The sequence below is a fragment of the Ruditapes philippinarum genome, unplaced genomic scaffold (genome assembly GCF_026571515.1).
Source record: "Ruditapes philippinarum isolate M1 unplaced genomic scaffold, ASM2657151v2 ctg1407_1_1_1_1, whole genome shotgun sequence".
Taxonomy (NCBI): domain Eukaryota; kingdom Metazoa; phylum Mollusca; class Bivalvia; order Venerida; family Veneridae; genus Ruditapes; species Ruditapes philippinarum.
The window spans coordinates 1-19,194 of NW_026863297.1; the positions used below are offsets into that span (position 1 = coordinate 1).

At 31.4% G+C, this 19,194-nt stretch overlaps 1 protein-coding gene across 1 annotated transcript in view; it reads right to left on the reverse strand.

Annotated features, from left to right (window-relative positions):
- Positions 1-11,859: 11,859 nt before the first annotated feature.
- Positions 11,860-19,194, reverse strand: part of LOC132721759 (synaptophysin-like) — a 42,695-nt gene continuing 35,360 nt past the window's right edge. Inside the window, exon 6 of the mRNA XM_060706125.1 lies at positions 11,860-16,745. Coding sequence (XP_060562108.1) covers positions 16,608-16,745 — 138 coding nt within the window. The 3' untranslated portion in view covers positions 11,860-16,607. The remainder of the gene's footprint in view (positions 16,746-19,194) is intronic.

Consider the following 19,194-nt stretch of genomic DNA (forward strand, 5'->3'; position numbering starts at 1 on the left):
AGTTTTCGATTTTCAGTTTTTATTTGTTTGGGTCGTCAGACCAAACAAATAATGGTAGCGAAATTTCAGACTCTAATGCTGTTAATTGCAAGTGCCGAAAGTAGTCCGCTTTTTTGAAGCGGTTACTTCCCTTTATATGTAACACTTAGGCCAAAAAATTTAAGGGAGGTCACTGCATAAATATCGTCACATGACAGGTGGATTAATTTTCAAGCAAAATTATTCCCGAATAGTCGAATATTTCAAATATTGTTTTATTCTTTATAAATATACATGCTTATAGTAAGCGCCATGATTATTTACACAAGTGTTAAACAACAGTTAGCGTCGTTACAAACACTGAATAGAATAAATAGAGGATATTCAAGTTTTTTCTATAAATACATGATTTATTTTCATCGAGTGGTATGAAAATAAATATTTCATGAGTGGCGGTAGCCACGAGTGAAATATTGTAATTTTCATGCCACAAGATGAAAATAAATCATATATTTATAGAAAAAACTTGAATTTTCTGTTTATTATATACATTTTTCTCTTTTTTGACATTAAAATGAAAAAGACTTTCCCTTAAATTTTGTATACTGGCAGAATTTAAAAGAAAGTAGTCCGGCAAGACACCAGTGAAAATACGGAAAATATGTTTCACTGCAGTGAAAAATAAATTTTTACAGTGAAAATACGGAAAATGAAAATACGCATTTTATTTCATCAATATTTCTTAATATTTCATTTATAAGTATATAATAATATGGTTTTCTTCAGGCATTTAAAAAGTAAATTCACCGTGGCCGAGGGTTATGCGCGCTATACAAAAACAAATTGTTTTATAATATCACAACCTTCACCTTTCAGACATTCTGAGACCCAAACAAATTCAGCGCCTTCTGTGCTTTGATTTGTTTCGTTACCATGTCACTCAAGGATATAGTTTCTTTAGTTCTGTTTAGTTTAGTTTCGTTTAAATTATTTATTTAAGCTCGATTGTGAAACAAGTTCTTGCAACTTATATTAATCACTTTCGAGTCCGCTTGCTTGAACCAACAAGCTATGCTGTCATATGAAGAAACATTGTCGTGACCCAAGTAGGGCTCGAACCCATTATGCCTGGGTTGAGAGTAAGACACTTTTACCACTACGCCACCACTACCCCTTTTTAGTAGCTAAACTGATTCTCCGTCAACCTTATAGTTAGTAATATACATGTATTTGTATGTGTCTGGTCCTGCAAGGATCCTTAATATGAATACAGTGCAATTGTTGATAATTAAACAACTTCCTTCTTTTTTCATAAACAGACCCTATTGCGCCAATTTTCACTTATATCAGTTTGGATTCCATTTTTTTCTTATTATTTCCATTACAGATCCATGTATTTTGAAAATTGTCGTATTGAGAAATACCAAAATTTATAAACTTGTTAAACTTTAGAAACAAAATAAGACACTAAAGCATCAAAATCAGTAGGATAATATTCTCCCTTTTCCTTAATGCCCTATATTAATAGTGAAAGGTCAAATGAACTAAAAATAAACTTCTTGAGAAAAAAGTTTGTTTATCATTAAGCCGCCATCTGGCAAATCGTTACTAAAAACAATTTTAAAACAAAGTGGGCGAAAGTTGTCCCAGATATTCACCATTAATGTTAAGTTTTTTTAAAAAAACATGCTACAGATATATACTACCACTTTTTCCGACCGGACACCCTTTGGAATGTTCTTTTTTAGCAAATTTGGAAACCGTTCTTAACATGTCAGACAAAACAGACACAAATGTATTATTTTGACGTTATTTTATTTGTTTGTTTGATTGGGTTTTACGTCACATCGACACAGTTTAGATCATATCTCGACGTTCCAGCTTTTACTGGTGGAGGAAGACCTCAGGTGCCCTTCCGTGCAATATTTCAGGCACGAACGAGCACCTGAGTAGAACCACCGACGTTCCTTTAGCATTTTGACGTTAACCTATGTACACTGCATACTGTCACTTTAAAGACCTCAATCAAAACAAAGGTTTAGATTAACAACAAGTCTTTCAGAATTTCTGTATCATTCGAAACAGATCTTCCTTTAGCACTAGTACTCAAGTTTGTAAACTCAAGTAATTTGATTCCGATTCTGATAGGTGACACAAACTTTAGTATTACTGATTTTCAAATTTAATTGTCTATAAAAATGAAGACAAATCAAACAGGACAAAACAAACAAAAAGCTTGTATAACTGATCGTTTTCCTAATGAATGTAATTTTTTTTTTTGAAACAACGGATTAAATCATTCAGCATTTTAATTATACATCTATACATATATAAATACTGCGACATATATACCAGCAACATGTAGTGGGCGAGGGATGGAGGTTCATAATCGTAAGGAAAAATAATGATGTCTCCCTATTAGTATCTCATTTGTTACAACACGAAATATCTAGTAGTATTTTTTACATATAAGATGCAAAGTAAATTAATTTTTAATATTTCTTCGATATCCCACGGTCCGTTCCTTACCTATATACTATTCACTACCTAAACAGCACCAGTAGCCTCAGCAATAATTCCTACATTAGGTCTATATGCTCAGTTAATGTCGAGCCTAAACCTTTTAGAAAATAGCATAAAAGATAATTTTCTCCAGGATCACAAACAAATTGCGATAATGTAAATGATTGCGCTTAACATTTCGATGCCCAGCACTGAATGTTATTGCTTTTAGCCGCATAGCAATACGGTAAACCAATGAACCTTTCCAAGAAAGCACGTGTTGATTAAAAACATTTAAAAAGCTTTGAACGTATAATTAAACACTTAAGAATGAGCATGAATATGTAATAGTCATAAGCATTGTCTTTTGTTTGTGGGCCAACGAATTAACCTCAAGATAAACATGTAATGTCAATCAGTATAATTATTGCACATGGATAAATGCTCAAAAACAGTGAAATTAAAATCCAATACTTTGAATTCATGATTCGGCTTTGTAGTTTAAAAAATAACATGGCAGAGTTGGAGCCATTTTCAAAAACTGAACAGATTATGTTTACGAAAATCTCAATCAAGCCAATAATAGAAGGACGGCAAAGTAAGACTTTTTCGACATGGCGTAAATCAGCCACCATAGAGGTATAATATTTATTCATTATGGAAGCAAATAAGTGACTCAAGTGTTACAGGAATATCCTTTTTTGCACGTAAAATTAAGGAACACGAAGTAAATATTTGAACTACATCAAAGGGAATTGTAGGTAGTCCAACTATTTGTACTACGCGTTGAGATTTTGTGCTAATTTGTGTATGAGCAATAAATCCCCTCTAGACCCAAAACAAAAATAACCCAGAATCTAGCTTTAGCAAGTAAAAATATTTGACTTGCATTGTAGGTTACCAAACATAATTAAAATAAAACTATTTCAGATTAAGTTTGACAAAGCCTGAAGGTGGACAACATTGGTTGGTGCAAGATACCATCTATGCTCCCTAGCGCCGGTTTAAGAAACAAATTTTGAATAAAATTATGATATAATAAAGAGCAAGGCATATTTTACTGTTTTCATGTACTCATAATGCTTGAGAAGCGTTTATTAAACAAATCACATGTTATCATATAATACACAGAATTTGCAACTTATTTTCCAACTGGGATCACTGGATCCTGAAAAGATACAAGTCAACATATATTCAAAATGTTTATTCTTCTTTTAGTTTAATCTAGATTCATACTGAAACATATTTGGGCCGCGTCACGACATAACCAACATAGTGCGTTTGCGACCAGCATGAATCCAGACCAGCCTGATCAGGATCCGTGCTGTTCGCCATCAGTTTCTCTACTCGTAATAGGTTTGGTAAGCGAACAGCATGGATCCTGATCAGACTGTGCGGATGCGCAGGCTGGTCTGGATCCATGCTGGTCGCAACGCCATTATGTTGGTTTTGTCATGACGCGGCTCAAATACTTTTACTATTAAGTTATTTTTAACACCTTTTAGTATGATCTAGATTCATATTGAAATATGACTACTATAGTTATTTTAGTTATTTTAACGCCACAAAATTAAACAATTTAGCATATATCTGCAAAGAAACACTCTTTGTACAACAGTCCATTCTGATTTTGTTTGAAGTAATGTTGATACATATTTTCTTGTAAATGACTTTCATGAAGATTGTAAAAAGACGCTACAGCAAATGTTTGCTTGGCTAAAACTGAAATTAAATATTTTAGTCAAACTATTACTTACGTCCATACAGGCAGGTGGAAGCTTGAATGCGTCAGTATTCGGCGTGTACTGGTGAACATTCACGTAGACAGTGTCTTCAGTAAATCTTGTCCCTGCAACAACAAAAAATAATTTTGGAAAATGACGGCTATTGTAAAATGCCGACCCACAGTGAAATAAAATTGGTAGTCAATATAATTATATAACTTTAATGAGTGTAACTTTTGTTTTCAATTTATTCCAGAGGGTTTCTGTATTTTTATTGTATAAATTGTTTAAAAAATGCATTTGACTTTGATATATTGTAAAGATTCAAACACAAAAGATGGGTAATGCTCAATAGTCAACTAATTATTTGAGACGGCTTGTATTCGTGCTACACGATATTGAGACAGTCAAGAAACAAAAAATTTCATCGATGATAACTAAAACAAACAAATGTAGGGCAAGAAGTTGAAAATCGCATACTTGATTTTACTAAGTCTGTCAAAGAGAAACAACAAAATGTGCAAAATCTCTCTTCACGCCCCCCTCCCTAGCACCAACTAAAGCAGTATCTCTAAAATGTGTTTGAATTATCGATTTTGGAGGACAAGAAAATTATTGTATTTATTAAACACTGATTCTTGCAGATGTTATTGCATGAAACAGTTTTCTAATATCAATGTGTTCAAACCGTCTGGCATAGTTCCAAAACGAGACATTGTAACAGGTGTGCAGTCATTTACGGTGGTCAGCATATTCATGGTTGTCAAGCCATCAAAACTGGACCATACGTTCACCATGACACCTTCACTTGAAGATCCAAGTGTAACGGTTTCGACTAAAGTTGCTGTACCTAGTCAAAATAGATGCAATCAGTAATTTCAAACAAAAGGTGCTGCCTTAATTTTAAAGTATAGTTTATTATCTTCTATCATGTTATTTCATTGTCCATCTTTGCCTTAGCTAATTGTTTGTTCGTTCGTTTCTTTGTGTGATCTTTTTAATATCAACATCATCATCATCACCACCACCATCATCATCATCATCACCACCATCATCAACAACAACAGCAACAACATCATCATAAACACCATCATCATCATCATCATCATCATCATTATTATTATTATTATTATTATTATTATTATTATTATTTCAAAAAGTGTATGCACAGTATTCAGTGCAAAACAGCAAAAAATAATTCTTCAATCACAGATGCGTCATTTAGTGCAGTTGTGAAGGGAAATTAGATTGTATATATGTCATAACTTACTAGGTACGCAGTTGCTCACTTGGTCTGTAGTTATTTTCTCATGTCGGCATTTACCAGATATGTCCAGTACGTCCCTTTTTCATTTTTTAAAGATCAATACATTTATAAATGGGTTGAAAAAATTTCAATGGCAAAAAAATGTAAGTTTTTAACAAGTAAATTTTTAAAATGCTATATCTGTCGTGCAAAAATTTTAAGAAATCCGTCTTTTAACACTGTATTAAAAAAGAGGATTTTAATGACGGGTAAGTTTAATACTAAATTTTATTGAACGATTTTTGAATAAACAAATTATGTGACCCTTTTGGGCGCCCCATAATATTTTTTTAATTCAACGGTTAAAAAAAATTTTAGAATGAACTTACACTTTGGGGAATATTTTTATTTAATTCGTTTTTTCCCCCGGGATTGTTAAAAACCCTTTAACATTTTAAAACTTTTTTGGCAATAAAAAACCCCTGTTTTAAAATGTATAAATTAAACATATAAATTAAAATTTAAAATTTACAAAAAAATTATTTTTAAACAATAAATAAAACAAAATGTAAAAATATAAAACGTTTATAAAGAATATCAGTATTAAAGCAGCATGTACCTAGATTCATGCTAATTTTTCAAGGAAATTTTGAAAATGTCTTTAAATGTAAAATATTGTGAAGTGAACAAAGACAGGAAGTTACACATACATTCCACATAAATTACCAAAAATAAGAGGTCAAAATATGTAAAATTAGCGCCTACTGCGTTAGTCACACAATAGAAATATGGTGAAAGGTTCTGTAAAGTCAGCTTTTAATCTAACATAACATATAAAATATTACATGAATCTTAAACATCTTAACTTTTCTTTAAATCTTTGCACATATTTATCAAGTTTGATTTTCTTCATTTTTGGCTCATCTGAAGGCATGCAGCTTTAATAGAAATGAGTATTATTGCACTTTTTATTGCCACTCTTTCGATCAGATTCAGAAATCCCGAGACTACAATATCCACGTATTTTGCTTTCTTTTTTTTTCAATATATGAGCCGCGCCATGACAAAACCAACATAATGGGTTTGCGACCAGCATGGATCCAGACCAGCCTGCGCATCCGCGCAGTCTGATCAGGATCCATGCTGTTCGTTTACAAACCCTATTACAAGTAGAGAAACTGATAGCGAACAGCATGGATCCTGATCAGACTGCGCAGATGCGCAGACTGGTCTGGATCCATGCTGGTCGCAAACCCATTATGTTGGTTTTGTCATGACGCGGCTCAATTTTGTGTTTTAAAATTGAGAAGATCAAGACAGAATTGAGCTGATAGAATGTGACCTACATTTCTGTAATCATTATAAACTAGGTAGCCGACCCTGGTATCCATGGTACCGTTTTCAGTTCTTATTTCACCACGTACTCTCTCCATTCTCATGTCCTTGTCGTAAACAAATTCGAAATCATTCTGGATAAAGTAAAGCGATGAAAAACTATTATAGATATAATTTCTATAAAAAGAACCCTTTAAAGATCCTTAAACACAATTTTTTATGGTTTTATATCATAGATATAATGCTCAAATGAAGATTTGTCAATATTGTAAGTTCCAAAAAGCATTAATTGTAAAGACATTACCGAAGTTACATTCCATGCTTAAAAATGGAGGTAATTAGAAATTTATTTTCTGTGAAGTCTTAGTCACATTTTTTCAATAAGAAATGAATGCATATATTTTAATGATTAAAAATAATGTGGACAAATATTGGCAGTACATATTTTACATATTCTTCGATGTTTGAAAATTGTTTTAGAAGCATAGTTATATACATATATAAAATTTCACTTAAATGTTGTAACAACCTTAATTACAACATACAGGATCTTTTGAGAGAAAAAAAATACAAATGAGGACCTGTCTAAATAAAAAGGGACAAAAATGACCTTCTGAAGCGTATTATAAATTTAGTAGTAAAAAACAACTCAATTCGATAAACAAAAGTGTTGTGTAATGAATTATTCAAGCTTCATATGTTGTTGAATAATGCCTCATACAAATTCAAAAAAATCTATGGCAATTCGAATACAATTCTATTCAATCTGCATTTTACAATCTTAATAATGTAAAAAAAAACAAGACAATTAACATTGAAATGTGTACAGGAAACAACTATACAGCGGAAGTTTTCTTTCTATAAATACATAATTGGTATGAAAAATAAATACTTCATACGAGTGAAATATGATAATTTTCATACTACAATATGAAAATTAATCCTGTATTTTTAGAAAAAAAAACTTGAATTTTCTGTTTATTATATAATTTTTTCTCTCTTTTTTTTGACATTACAATTTGAAAGACTTACCCTTTAATTTTCTGTATTTACTGAATTTAGAAGAACCAGTGAAAATATGGAAAATATATTTCACTTGAGTGAAGCAATGATTTTTTTAGAGTGAAAGTACGGAAAATGAAAACACGCTTATTATTTCATCAATATTTCTCAATATTTTAATAATAAATACATAATAAAAAAATACGTACTGTTGTCATAAGAGGTACCGCGCTACCTGGCGCAACTGATGCACGTGTCACTCTCATTGTACCGTTCCATCTCTTACTTATACAGCACGGCTTTGTGGCACCGGCCGTCATCACATTGGCAAAAATACACACGGTTACTATTTCAACTAAAGCTAGCATTCTGTTTCAGGTAAGTGTTCAACTGAGAGATAAAGATCTATTTTACTCACTTCAATATTTAAGAGAATATCTGGACTACGTCATTGAAACATATTTCAAAACTTTTTATCAGCTGACATTTTATAGATTATAGGTGAAAGTTTTATAAAAAGGGCAAAATTTAGGCCACATAAGTCAGACCTATTTAGATCCTCTTTTTCAGAGGTTAATGTTCTCATTTTATTGTCATTTACGAACCATATAAGCTGAGCCTTTCATTTAAAGTAAGCCTTTCATTGAGATATGCTCTGAACATGTTTAGGGTCTTTCAAGAACATTCAGAAAGACATTTTGTTGGAATTTTTTTTTATTGTTTTGTTGTTGTTTTCAATTAATTTAGTACATTTAATATTGGCCGTTCTAATATTCCCACTTGAAAATTGTTTAATACATTGTCTGCTTTGAAAATGTGTCTTTAAACAGTTGTCTTGGGTCAACAGGCTTTATTTTCAAAATTTTATAATTTACAAAATATTTAATTTGATATCTTACTAAGGACACATATATTCATTTAGGTAACATATCATTTATTTTAGCTTGGGAGTTATAAGCTTATAGACACACTTTCGATTCCGTTCTTGGAACCAACCCGTATTGAGCAATAAGAGTAAAGTTCTTGCTCAAGGAAACAACGGCTTGCCTTTAGCGAGGTTTGAACCAATGCGGCTTACATGACTTGTCCAACGCGTTAACAACTCGACAATGCCGTCATTAACATTGATTTTAGATATGAACTATGTGCCACTTTCCATGGACTTGCAATAAACCTTATGAAAAAAATTACGGATGTTAAAGAAGTTTTAATAAAACAATATTCTATTTTAATGTCAAATTTTACTTAAGTCGGTGCTAAGCGGTATGGATCGTAGCTACCGTCCATGAAGAGAATCTGCAACTTTTTCAATTTAAGGTTTACGGACCCTGAAACCCACGTTTAGAAATGGTTACATACTTGATGATTTCTTGTTAAGCATCCATTAAGACACCCAAAGACATTTAATCAGCTTCACACATCCATTTATTTAATATTTCAATTCTCGAGGAAAATATTTTTCGGATTTTTTTTTACCCCCAGCAGAGCGTGTATCTTGTTATCATCAGAGTGTTGTGGAATATTTCCATTTTTCTAAAATCAGTTCGACTTCCTGTAATATTTAAAGGGAAGAACTGAATAAAAGTACAATTTTCATTGGTCATTTAAAAAATACAAACTAAAATCTAGGAATCTCACTGGCCATTCTAAAATAAAAGAAATAATAATATAAAGGATCTTTCTGAAATGTTTCACGCTTCTGATGCACGAGTTCCATGAGTTAAATAGATAAACTTATTAATATTTATTTCTATCTTGGCTAGAAGAGAAAATATTGCTTTTACTCGTATTGTGGTTAATTGAAAACAAAGTTACTTTTATTTAAGAAATAATTTAAGAGCAAAATATTTTAAAACAAAGCAATTTAAAACATTTCGAAATTCAAACAAGAATAATATAAATTTTCAAGATACATTTTGAAATTCCGTTTTGCTCTTGTAAATAAAGAAGTCTTATGGTGATTAGATTGTACATCTTTATTCATTACTTTGTCACGTGTTTATGTAGTGTACTTTTGTTTCAAATAGCACAGTGACCTTGACATGGCGTCAAAGAAATGTTCCATTTATTTAGATAATAAATTGTCATATCTTTTATTTTTCAACTGGCAAAGTTGACTATAAATGGTGTTTATCACATGACCCATAAGCACAAATACAATTAATATTTGAAATCTAAGATACCTCAAAAATGTCCTGATGTGAAATTAGCAACAGACAACGACATTTTGAAAATAATATGTTGATCTTTAATGAAATAAATTAAAAACTATATTATAAAACCTTTGCTATTTTGTTAGTTTGTTTTGTTGTTTTTTTTTAATTATGTCTGTTTATGACATAATGATGGCACGACCTGGCTTGGCTGAATTTTTTTGGGAGTTAGTGATGAAAGATTTCTGAAAAATCCGGGTAGATGGGGCTTTTTACATTCACTTTTTTAAAAGGCTTTCAAATCAGAAAAAATTTCCCTTTTCCAAAAAAATAACCCGATCATAAATTTAAAGGGACATGCACCCTTCCCCAAATTTAACAGTTTTATTTCTATAAGTCCCGTCCTTTTTCATTGAGTTTAGTATATCTTTTTATTCCAAAATAAATGAATTACCGGAATGTTGGGGTAACAGAATCTTTATCAGCTGTGAAGATACATGTATTTTGATTTACTGTTTAAATGCTGCTTAATACATCCTTAACTCTACCTATAAATTTGTAAGTAAATTGGAACACAATGATCTCATATTCATGGTGAATGATGCAACAAAATGAAGAATTGGTCGATATTGTAACTAACAATTCATCACCCTGACATGCCAATTTGTTACCGTCTTCATCGCCAACCGGCAACAGAAATCACTAAATAAGCGACCATACATTTTTCCAGCTACATTCGTGATCTCATGCGGGTACAGGGTTGCTTTTTTCTTGGCCTTCAGCTTTTCTAAGGGTTAAATATGTTATTTTTATAATTGTCAAATCAAAAAAAATCAGGTGAAAAAATGAGTTTTGACGTCATATATAAACAATAAGGAAATCCATCGATGCCTCCGCTCTCTAAATGTAAATTAGTAAAGCGGACACGGACACGAACTCACTGCTGCGTTATAAATAGCTTTCGGGACGCTGTTTTAAAGAAGGCTTAACAATGGTATGAAGCTCTTTTCCAAGATAAAACTATCGAAATACTTAGTTTGAAAACAACACTAAATGTGCCACGTCACGACAAAACCGACATAATGGGTTTGCGACCAGCATGGATCCAGACCAGCCTGCGCATCCGCGCAGTCTGATCAGGATCCATGTTGTTCGCTATCAGTTTCTCTACTTGCTATAGGATTTGTAAGCGAACAGCATGGATCCTGATCAGACTGCGCGGATGCGCAGTCTGGTCTGGATCCATGCTGGTCGCAAACCCACTATGTTGGTTTTGTCGTGACAGGGCTCAAATTGTTTTTCCAACAAAAAATAAAAGCTGAAGGCCGCTTAAAAATCCTTTCAAATTTTATTCTCACATTTTTATTTGCCTTTTCCATATCAACTTTTTTCTAACAAGCCAGATCGTTGGCATGAAATAATGATGTTATCTATCCTCACCGAGACAGAGCAAAATCAATTTTACCCCCTTCACTAGCAGTACATAAACAATTAATGGCCTTTGATAAAAAATACTTTTCAAGAATTGTTGCCATTAATAATCCGTAAAACTGCTTCCACCAGTGCAGACCAAGCTGCACATTCAGTTACATCTGATCACGGTCTAGAATTTTCCTATTTAGTCTGTACTTATTTTGAAAATTTTCTATAAACTGATCCAGACAACTCATTTTAAGATCTTAGCTCTGTAAGGCTTAGAAAAAAAACCCAATAAACTTTGCCATTTAAATCTACATGGAACTGACACCCAAATGTAACAACAAAATTTGTATTGGAAAGCATTGAAAATGAAATGCTTCCATTGGTTAGTTTTTAAAACACTGCTTAGCCAATCAGATTCTTGAATTTTAGACTGGTCTAGTTTTGTTCAAACTCTGGGCAACTTTTGGACCCAAACAAAAAAGTATAAACAGCCATATGAATAATATCCACTTTATTAAAAAAACAAACAGATCTGTTAATACAAATACATGTACAAGTTTGGTAACAAGCTTAAGCACAATGATATTTTTAACATGTATCTACGAAAACATGCTTTGTTTTTAATTACAATCTAAAACAAATGTATTGTGTGATTGTGATAGACTGGGAACCAGAAATTGGGTACCATCTTTGCCTCTAAGGTTGGAAGCTCGTATTTTCATATTTTTTTTCTTGTTGCTATATCTTAATTATAAAGATCACTTCCCTTGGTATATATTTACAATAAAAGCACTAAAGTTGTGCAAATAACATACTTTGCATATATCAGATGGCATCAATCAGCAAATGGTCTCATTCAAAGTTAAGGTTATATACTGTATATACATTAAATTTTGTAATTAACAAATTCAAGCTAAAACATTTGTCTTTTGCCATTTTTAAGCTGTAAAATTACAAACTTTTTAAGTTTGACATGTACTATCTAATTTATTAATGTACAAAAAGCTGATTTAATATAACATCTTATGACATACAACATGGATTTTCTGGTTTGATTAACATAAAATAAAATATTCTTGTAGTACATAACTGGAAAAATAAAGATAAATTTATACAGATTAATATATGTTGGCTAACTCAAACATGGAGGGTATATAGATTACAGTAACAATATCATCTATGAAACAATAAGACAAAATAGCAGTGCTTATGCCTGACTGAACAAACACATTACATGGCACTTATTTCCAGTTGCTTCTCCAATTATATTATGACCCAGATTTCGTACACATAAACAGCATTCTTATATATAGCATTAAATTCAGAATTCTAACACATCCTCAAATATAAATAAAAAATGTTCACAAACTTAAAGATATGGTCAATAGTCCCAAATGCCCAAAAACACAATATAAATCACTCAAGGCCAAAGAGTTAAACACAATTTATTTAATTGCAGACAGTATTTAATATTTATTAACTGTTTTTTGTTTTTGTTTTTGGTTATTTTTTTTTACTATCATGACTGCCTTTTGAAACCCCAATCAAAGATATCTGTTAGTTTATATGTAATTTATTTTTATTTTAGTTTGAACGCATATGAAGATATAAGCTTAGCAACAACTCATTTTTGAATCCATTCCTGAAACACCCAATACTGAACAATGAAGTGTAAAGTTTCTTGCTCAAGGAAGTTGACAGTGCCAGAACCCACGTGGCTATAGGTCTTAAGATTACTAGTCTGAAATGTTAACCACTAGGCCATGCTACCACACAAAATACTGTTCCCCGATATACTCTAACTCTGTATTATTGCCCGTAACTCTATTACCGGCATACTCTAAGTATTGTGTCATGTGCAGTCTTGCATAAGGTGAAGTTAAAAATCTTTTACCTCATTCAATTAAAAATTTAGAGATTAGTTGAATTTGTTCTGCTACACACAAAGTATTGATTATAAAAGTCATCAATGAAATTCAATGCACATATAGGAAACGTTAAGTGCCCCGATACTACAAAGTCCCATGCCATACAGTGTACATGTACCAGCATCTGTAATATTTTATACTATATTTAATCCTTTTAACCATATTTTCAGCCACTTTTAACCATATTTCAAGGCTTATTGACCATATGCTCAGCCTCTTTAACTGTGACTATATTCTTAGACTTAGGACTTTGAAAAGCAGGTCACTATTCATCAATTTCATTTTACAAATAAAGAAAACGAAAAAATGTAAATTTTAATATCATTAATTGTCAGCCATAATTCAAATGTATTGATAAAATTATTAATATTCTGTTTTACAAAGTCAAGAACCCATTATATATATATCAACACACACTAAGCCTGGTGTTCATTTGGTGCACATTTTTACAATGAAATTCAAAAGTCTAGTGGTCTAGTGCTACCTCTACATAGTTCACTACAATCAGTATCAAAAGCATACACCAAACACTAACATTTAAAAGCATGCCAAATTTCATTTAGCTTTCCACTAGAAAAAAAACAAAAAACAAAAATCACTACGGGTAATTTCTTTACTATTTACAGATTTGCTATGGCCTGACTTTTACATGGAATGTTGCTGAAATATCAATCCACAAAGTAGAAAATAAATACACCCACAACACTTAAGTTTCTATGGTATTTGACAAAATGATGATAACGTGCACGTGAAACACGATCCCTAGCACAGGGGAGATGACTCTCGTCACCTGATTCCTCTAATTTCACACTTGATGCTTTATAAGACATATATTTAATGAACCAGTCACACTGAAATCCTGAGGGAATCATTTCTAAGACATAAAATATGCATGTTTGAATATAAAATTTCTATGCTCAATAACGACCATTGATTAAACTTCTTTGCATGTATTTTTTTTTTTTTTTTCGAAGAATAGTGCTTTAAAAATCTAGGTCTTGGTGTTTTACAAAAAAAAAATCAAAATCAAAATCAAGGTATCTTACAAATAAAGAAAAATGCGGCTCGTGTTTTGAATCAATAATAGTGAAATATAGTATGGCAGTTCAATAAATCATGGATGGATTTGCAGATATTCATAAAGCTATGATGGACAAATAGGTATTACAGTAAATTATGTACAAAATGTAACGAAAATAGCCAGCGCCATGACTTTTAAAATATATCAACTTATTTTCTAGGCAAACAAATGATCAACAAAATGTAGTCTTGAACTTCAACAATATACCAGATGACTGACATACATGTTATATATGGTTTTTTAAAAATTGAATAATTCGATACAGAAAAAGTTACATGTTCATATATTCCAATACAAAACTGAAAATGAAGGTACATACATGTATGATAATCTTTTGTGAAAAAAAAGGAATGACTTTGGACTGTTATCAGTCCTTACAATTTGTTGTTGGTTTTTTTTGTGTCACATATTAAAGTGCATTCTTTAAAGTGGATTGGTCTACAATGGGCATATTTTCTATACAAGTATTTCAAATATTGATAAGAAAACGATACTAAAGTGTCACTTGGATATTCTTATAAAATATAACTTGAAAAAATATTTTTATAAAGTTCTAAGTCATTAAGTATGACCATTTATATGATGAATAATAATATTTTGTTCTAGAACATTTTATTATCTGCTATATAAATCTATGTTGTATCAGATTGTGTATCTCACACTTGCCAACAAAATCCATATATATTTCTTCTTTAGTTTAGTGTGATATCTGATACTAAATACTATCAACATGATTATTTCTTGTATTACAGACCTTCAATGATAGACCAATTTACTTTAATAAATCACTTACATTTTCATATCTTCTATACAAAAAATCAGCTGTTCTCAATATGTTATAAGTGGGTGGGGTGATGATCAAATCATTAAAACTGCACAATTTTACTGATAGAGATAGATCCACTTATAATACTAATATCAAAAGTGTCAAAATGTAATTAGCAGATCATGGTATCTTATGATATGGTCAATGCCATGTTGATTGTAACCAATAATCTGTATAATATACAATATCATGTGGATCCTAAAAAACAATATGGAAGATTACTTTACTTTAAGACAAATTTCACTGGTACTTGCATTGTTTATTGAGCATTAAGATGTTAAAATAGTGAGAAATACAATCCCTAATGAAAGTCCAAAACAGTAAAATTGAAAATGTTACAGGTTTGGTTTGATTAAGCCTGTTCATGGACAGAACTGGAAAAGTTCAAGGTACCATCCATGCTCCCTAGCACTTGGGACTTAGCAGAATTCAACATTTAAACATGGTTATGCTGAAATTAAAACTAGTTTAATGGAACATATAATTTCAAATATCATACAATCATAATGAAAAACCTTATATTCTACCGAAAATGTTCCATATAAAAATTCAAGTTCTTTATTGTCAAAAGACCAATTCCGAAAATCAGAACATGGTACAGAAATACACTGATTAAATGAAACCAGAGCTGACTTCAATTCCTAAAACACACTTCATATGAAATGTTGATTTTTGACATTATCTCAGTCATCAAGCTTTCATAACAATAACTGAAACAAATGATTATATAAATAAAGAAAAACAGAAAAGAAAAAACAATAATAAAGCCTGGTTTTACGTATTTCTAGGTAAAAAAAATAAGTAAAAAAGAAAAAAAAACAGCATCTTCACTCCATAAACACTGGAACAGCAATATCAGAACAAAATCTTAACTATAAATCATTAGTAATCTTTAACAAAAAAAAACAAAAAACAACATAACTGTTTCTTTTCAAGGTAAAGGACCTAATATAATGCTCAGCTTTTTACATCAAGTAAGTAAAAATATATAATTACATATAATTACTCTGATAAAACAAAAATGTTTTTTTTTACAAAATTTCCATTTCACAGGTCACATGACTTGATTCAATTATTCAAACACAGTAACTTCGAGCTTTAATCTACATAAATAACATCTTTGTATATTAAAATAAAGGGAGATAAATTCAATTTTAGGTTCAATGTAAATGGACAAAAAGTTCATTTTTTTTGACAGAAAAAAAAGGTCCAGTTACCATGGAAAACAGACTATCAATAAATAAACAAACTACCATAGCCATATATCATATATTAACACATATCTAAAGAATCTAACACTGTCTTACATAGACATTACATTGTCCTTTGATAGTCAACAATTTGTTTTGGATTTTTTTTAGTATATTACTAGTAAGCTAAATTGTAAAAACTAGATCTCCATCATGTCTTTAAATCCTCTGTGGGTCTTGAGCCTGCTGTCCTGGGAGATTTGGTGGCTTGGTTTCCTGCACCTTATGCCAAGGTGTTTCTTTGTACAGGAACCACATGTTACCTATCCACACACCCATGTTCAGGAATCCAAAGATCTAAAAAATATTTCAAAGAAATTGCATAAAGTCAGAAAAAACTGTGGAGAAAAGAAAAAGAAAATCTTTTTTTTTTTGGTATATCTAAGAACTGTAGAGCATTATTTTATTATTTTATTTTGATTGTGGGTTTTATGTCGCACCAACATAGTATAGACCATATGCTGACTTTCAAGCTTCACCGGTGCAGGAAGACCTTGACTGCCACTGCGTTATTTCAGGCACAAACAGGCACCCGAGTAGAACCACCTACGTTCTCTAAGTGTTGAGCATTATAACAGCTAAAGTTTATTCATATATAGATAGAAACAGTTACTGAAAATCCACAAAAATCCAGAATTCTTGCCACAGTCAAATTTCTGTTAGATAAAAAGAGAATTGTGCACAATCAGATTAAATTTGGCTTCTAAACTCAGGGGCGGCAAAATCAATTGTCTGTATTGCATAGGTTGTCTCACAGCCTGTATGGACAATCGGAAGTTTTCAAGAATTTACTATATAACAAGGAACATCGCAATGCGATGCAACCAGGTTTTCAGCAAAATATTTCACAGAAGCTTTGTCATGAAGGGGCATTTGTTTTTAATTGAACTTTTAGGAGGAATTATGGCTTTTTTAATATTCCTCAAACAAAAATGATTGAGAAATTTTATGTTGTCTATTCGCCTTTTTTCCCCAAATATTTTAGAAAGGTTAACAGTTCTTTATTTTTGCTTAATTTTTGCATTTTTGCGTCTCTTGTCATTTTCTTTTGTCAACAATATTGGCGTGTGGTGTTTTATGCGATATCAAGAAAAGTATGTTCACAATTTTAAAAAAATACTTGAATGATGTCTTGAAAGAAACATGGGAATTTAGTGAGCGCCAGGGCACTTGATGACAAAGCTTCTGTGAAAGTTTGGTCAAAATCCATTGAGAAATGTAGGAGAAGTTGCGCACTGTAGAAATTGTTCACTATATATTCTGTATAAGGAAAAAATATACAAAGGGCCATAATTCGGTCAAATATTATCCAATCACAAAACCCCGACAATATGTGCCAGGCACTTGATAACAAAGCTTCTAAGAAAGTTTGGTCAAAATCCGTTGAGAAATGTAGGAGGAGTTGAGCACAGAAGAAATTGTTCACTATATATTCTATATAAGAAAAAAAAACAAAGGGCCATAATTAGGTCAAATATATACCAATTGCAAAACCCTGGCAATATGTGACAGGGCACTTGATGACAAAGCTTCTGAGAAAGTTTGGTCAAAATCCGTTGAGAAATGTAGGAGGAGTTGCGCACAGAAGAAATTGTTCACTATATATTTTATATAAGGAAAAAAAAACAAAGGGCCATAATTAGGTCAAATATTATCTAATCGCAAAACCCCGACAATATGCGCCAGGGCACTTGATGACAAAGCTTCTGTGAAAGTTTGGTCAAAATCCTTTGAGAAATGTAGGAGGAGTTGTGCACAGAAGAAATTGTTTACGCCCGCCCGCCCGTCCGCCCATCCGCCCGCCGACATACCTCAATCTAATAACCAGTTTTTTCCTTCGGAAAACCTGGTTAAATATCATACAGACAAGCTAAGGCATGCTAAGTGAGTCAAAATCAGATTTTGCAAACCCTGAAACTGTGGTTTAACCTTTGACTGAAAGCATGAATTGCTTTAAATAGTAAAGATTTACACATGCTGATCACCATTCCTGAAATTTTGTCTCCAATTTAAACACTTTGTTTGAAGATGTAATTGGTAAGAATATTTCTTGGAAATTTTTTACAAGATTATTTTCTAATTCACTAAGAGAAGATCTTTGTCAGGGTGACATTAAAAGTAACATTATCACAGTTTTAGCTTCTATTTTAAGAGTAGTATTAAAACTTATGTAAATGATTAATCATCAATCCATCCATTACATAAACTTATGTAAATGATGAATTAGTAATATACACTTTAAACAAACTTATATAAATCATTAATTTGTTATCCAACCATTATATAAACATATATAAATGATAAATCAGTCATTTACATAAATATCATTTATATAACAGCAAATTTATTTCAGATTAATTGAGAAAAGTTATTTTTAAAACATATATTAATCACCCTTTCCTAATCTCGTTTTTTTATGGAATTTATCACTATAAATGTACCAATATTATAAAATAAACCTAAGGAAGACTGGTACAATTTTTTTTATCATATCTAGTATGACACAGTCAGAAATACTTAAACAGACTGAGTGCAAACTACGAAACATTTAAAGGAACTCCACTGAAGTTTAAAAGCCTAAAACATAAAATACGAATTTCTTACATAAATCAGCTGGGACACTTAAAACATAATGATATGCAAACGATAATAAGAAATATTATTACTAAGAAATAAATTGATAATCTAATTTTTGTGCTATTCTGTGCCCAATTTGAGTGAAGAGCATTGCAACACTTCAATTTTC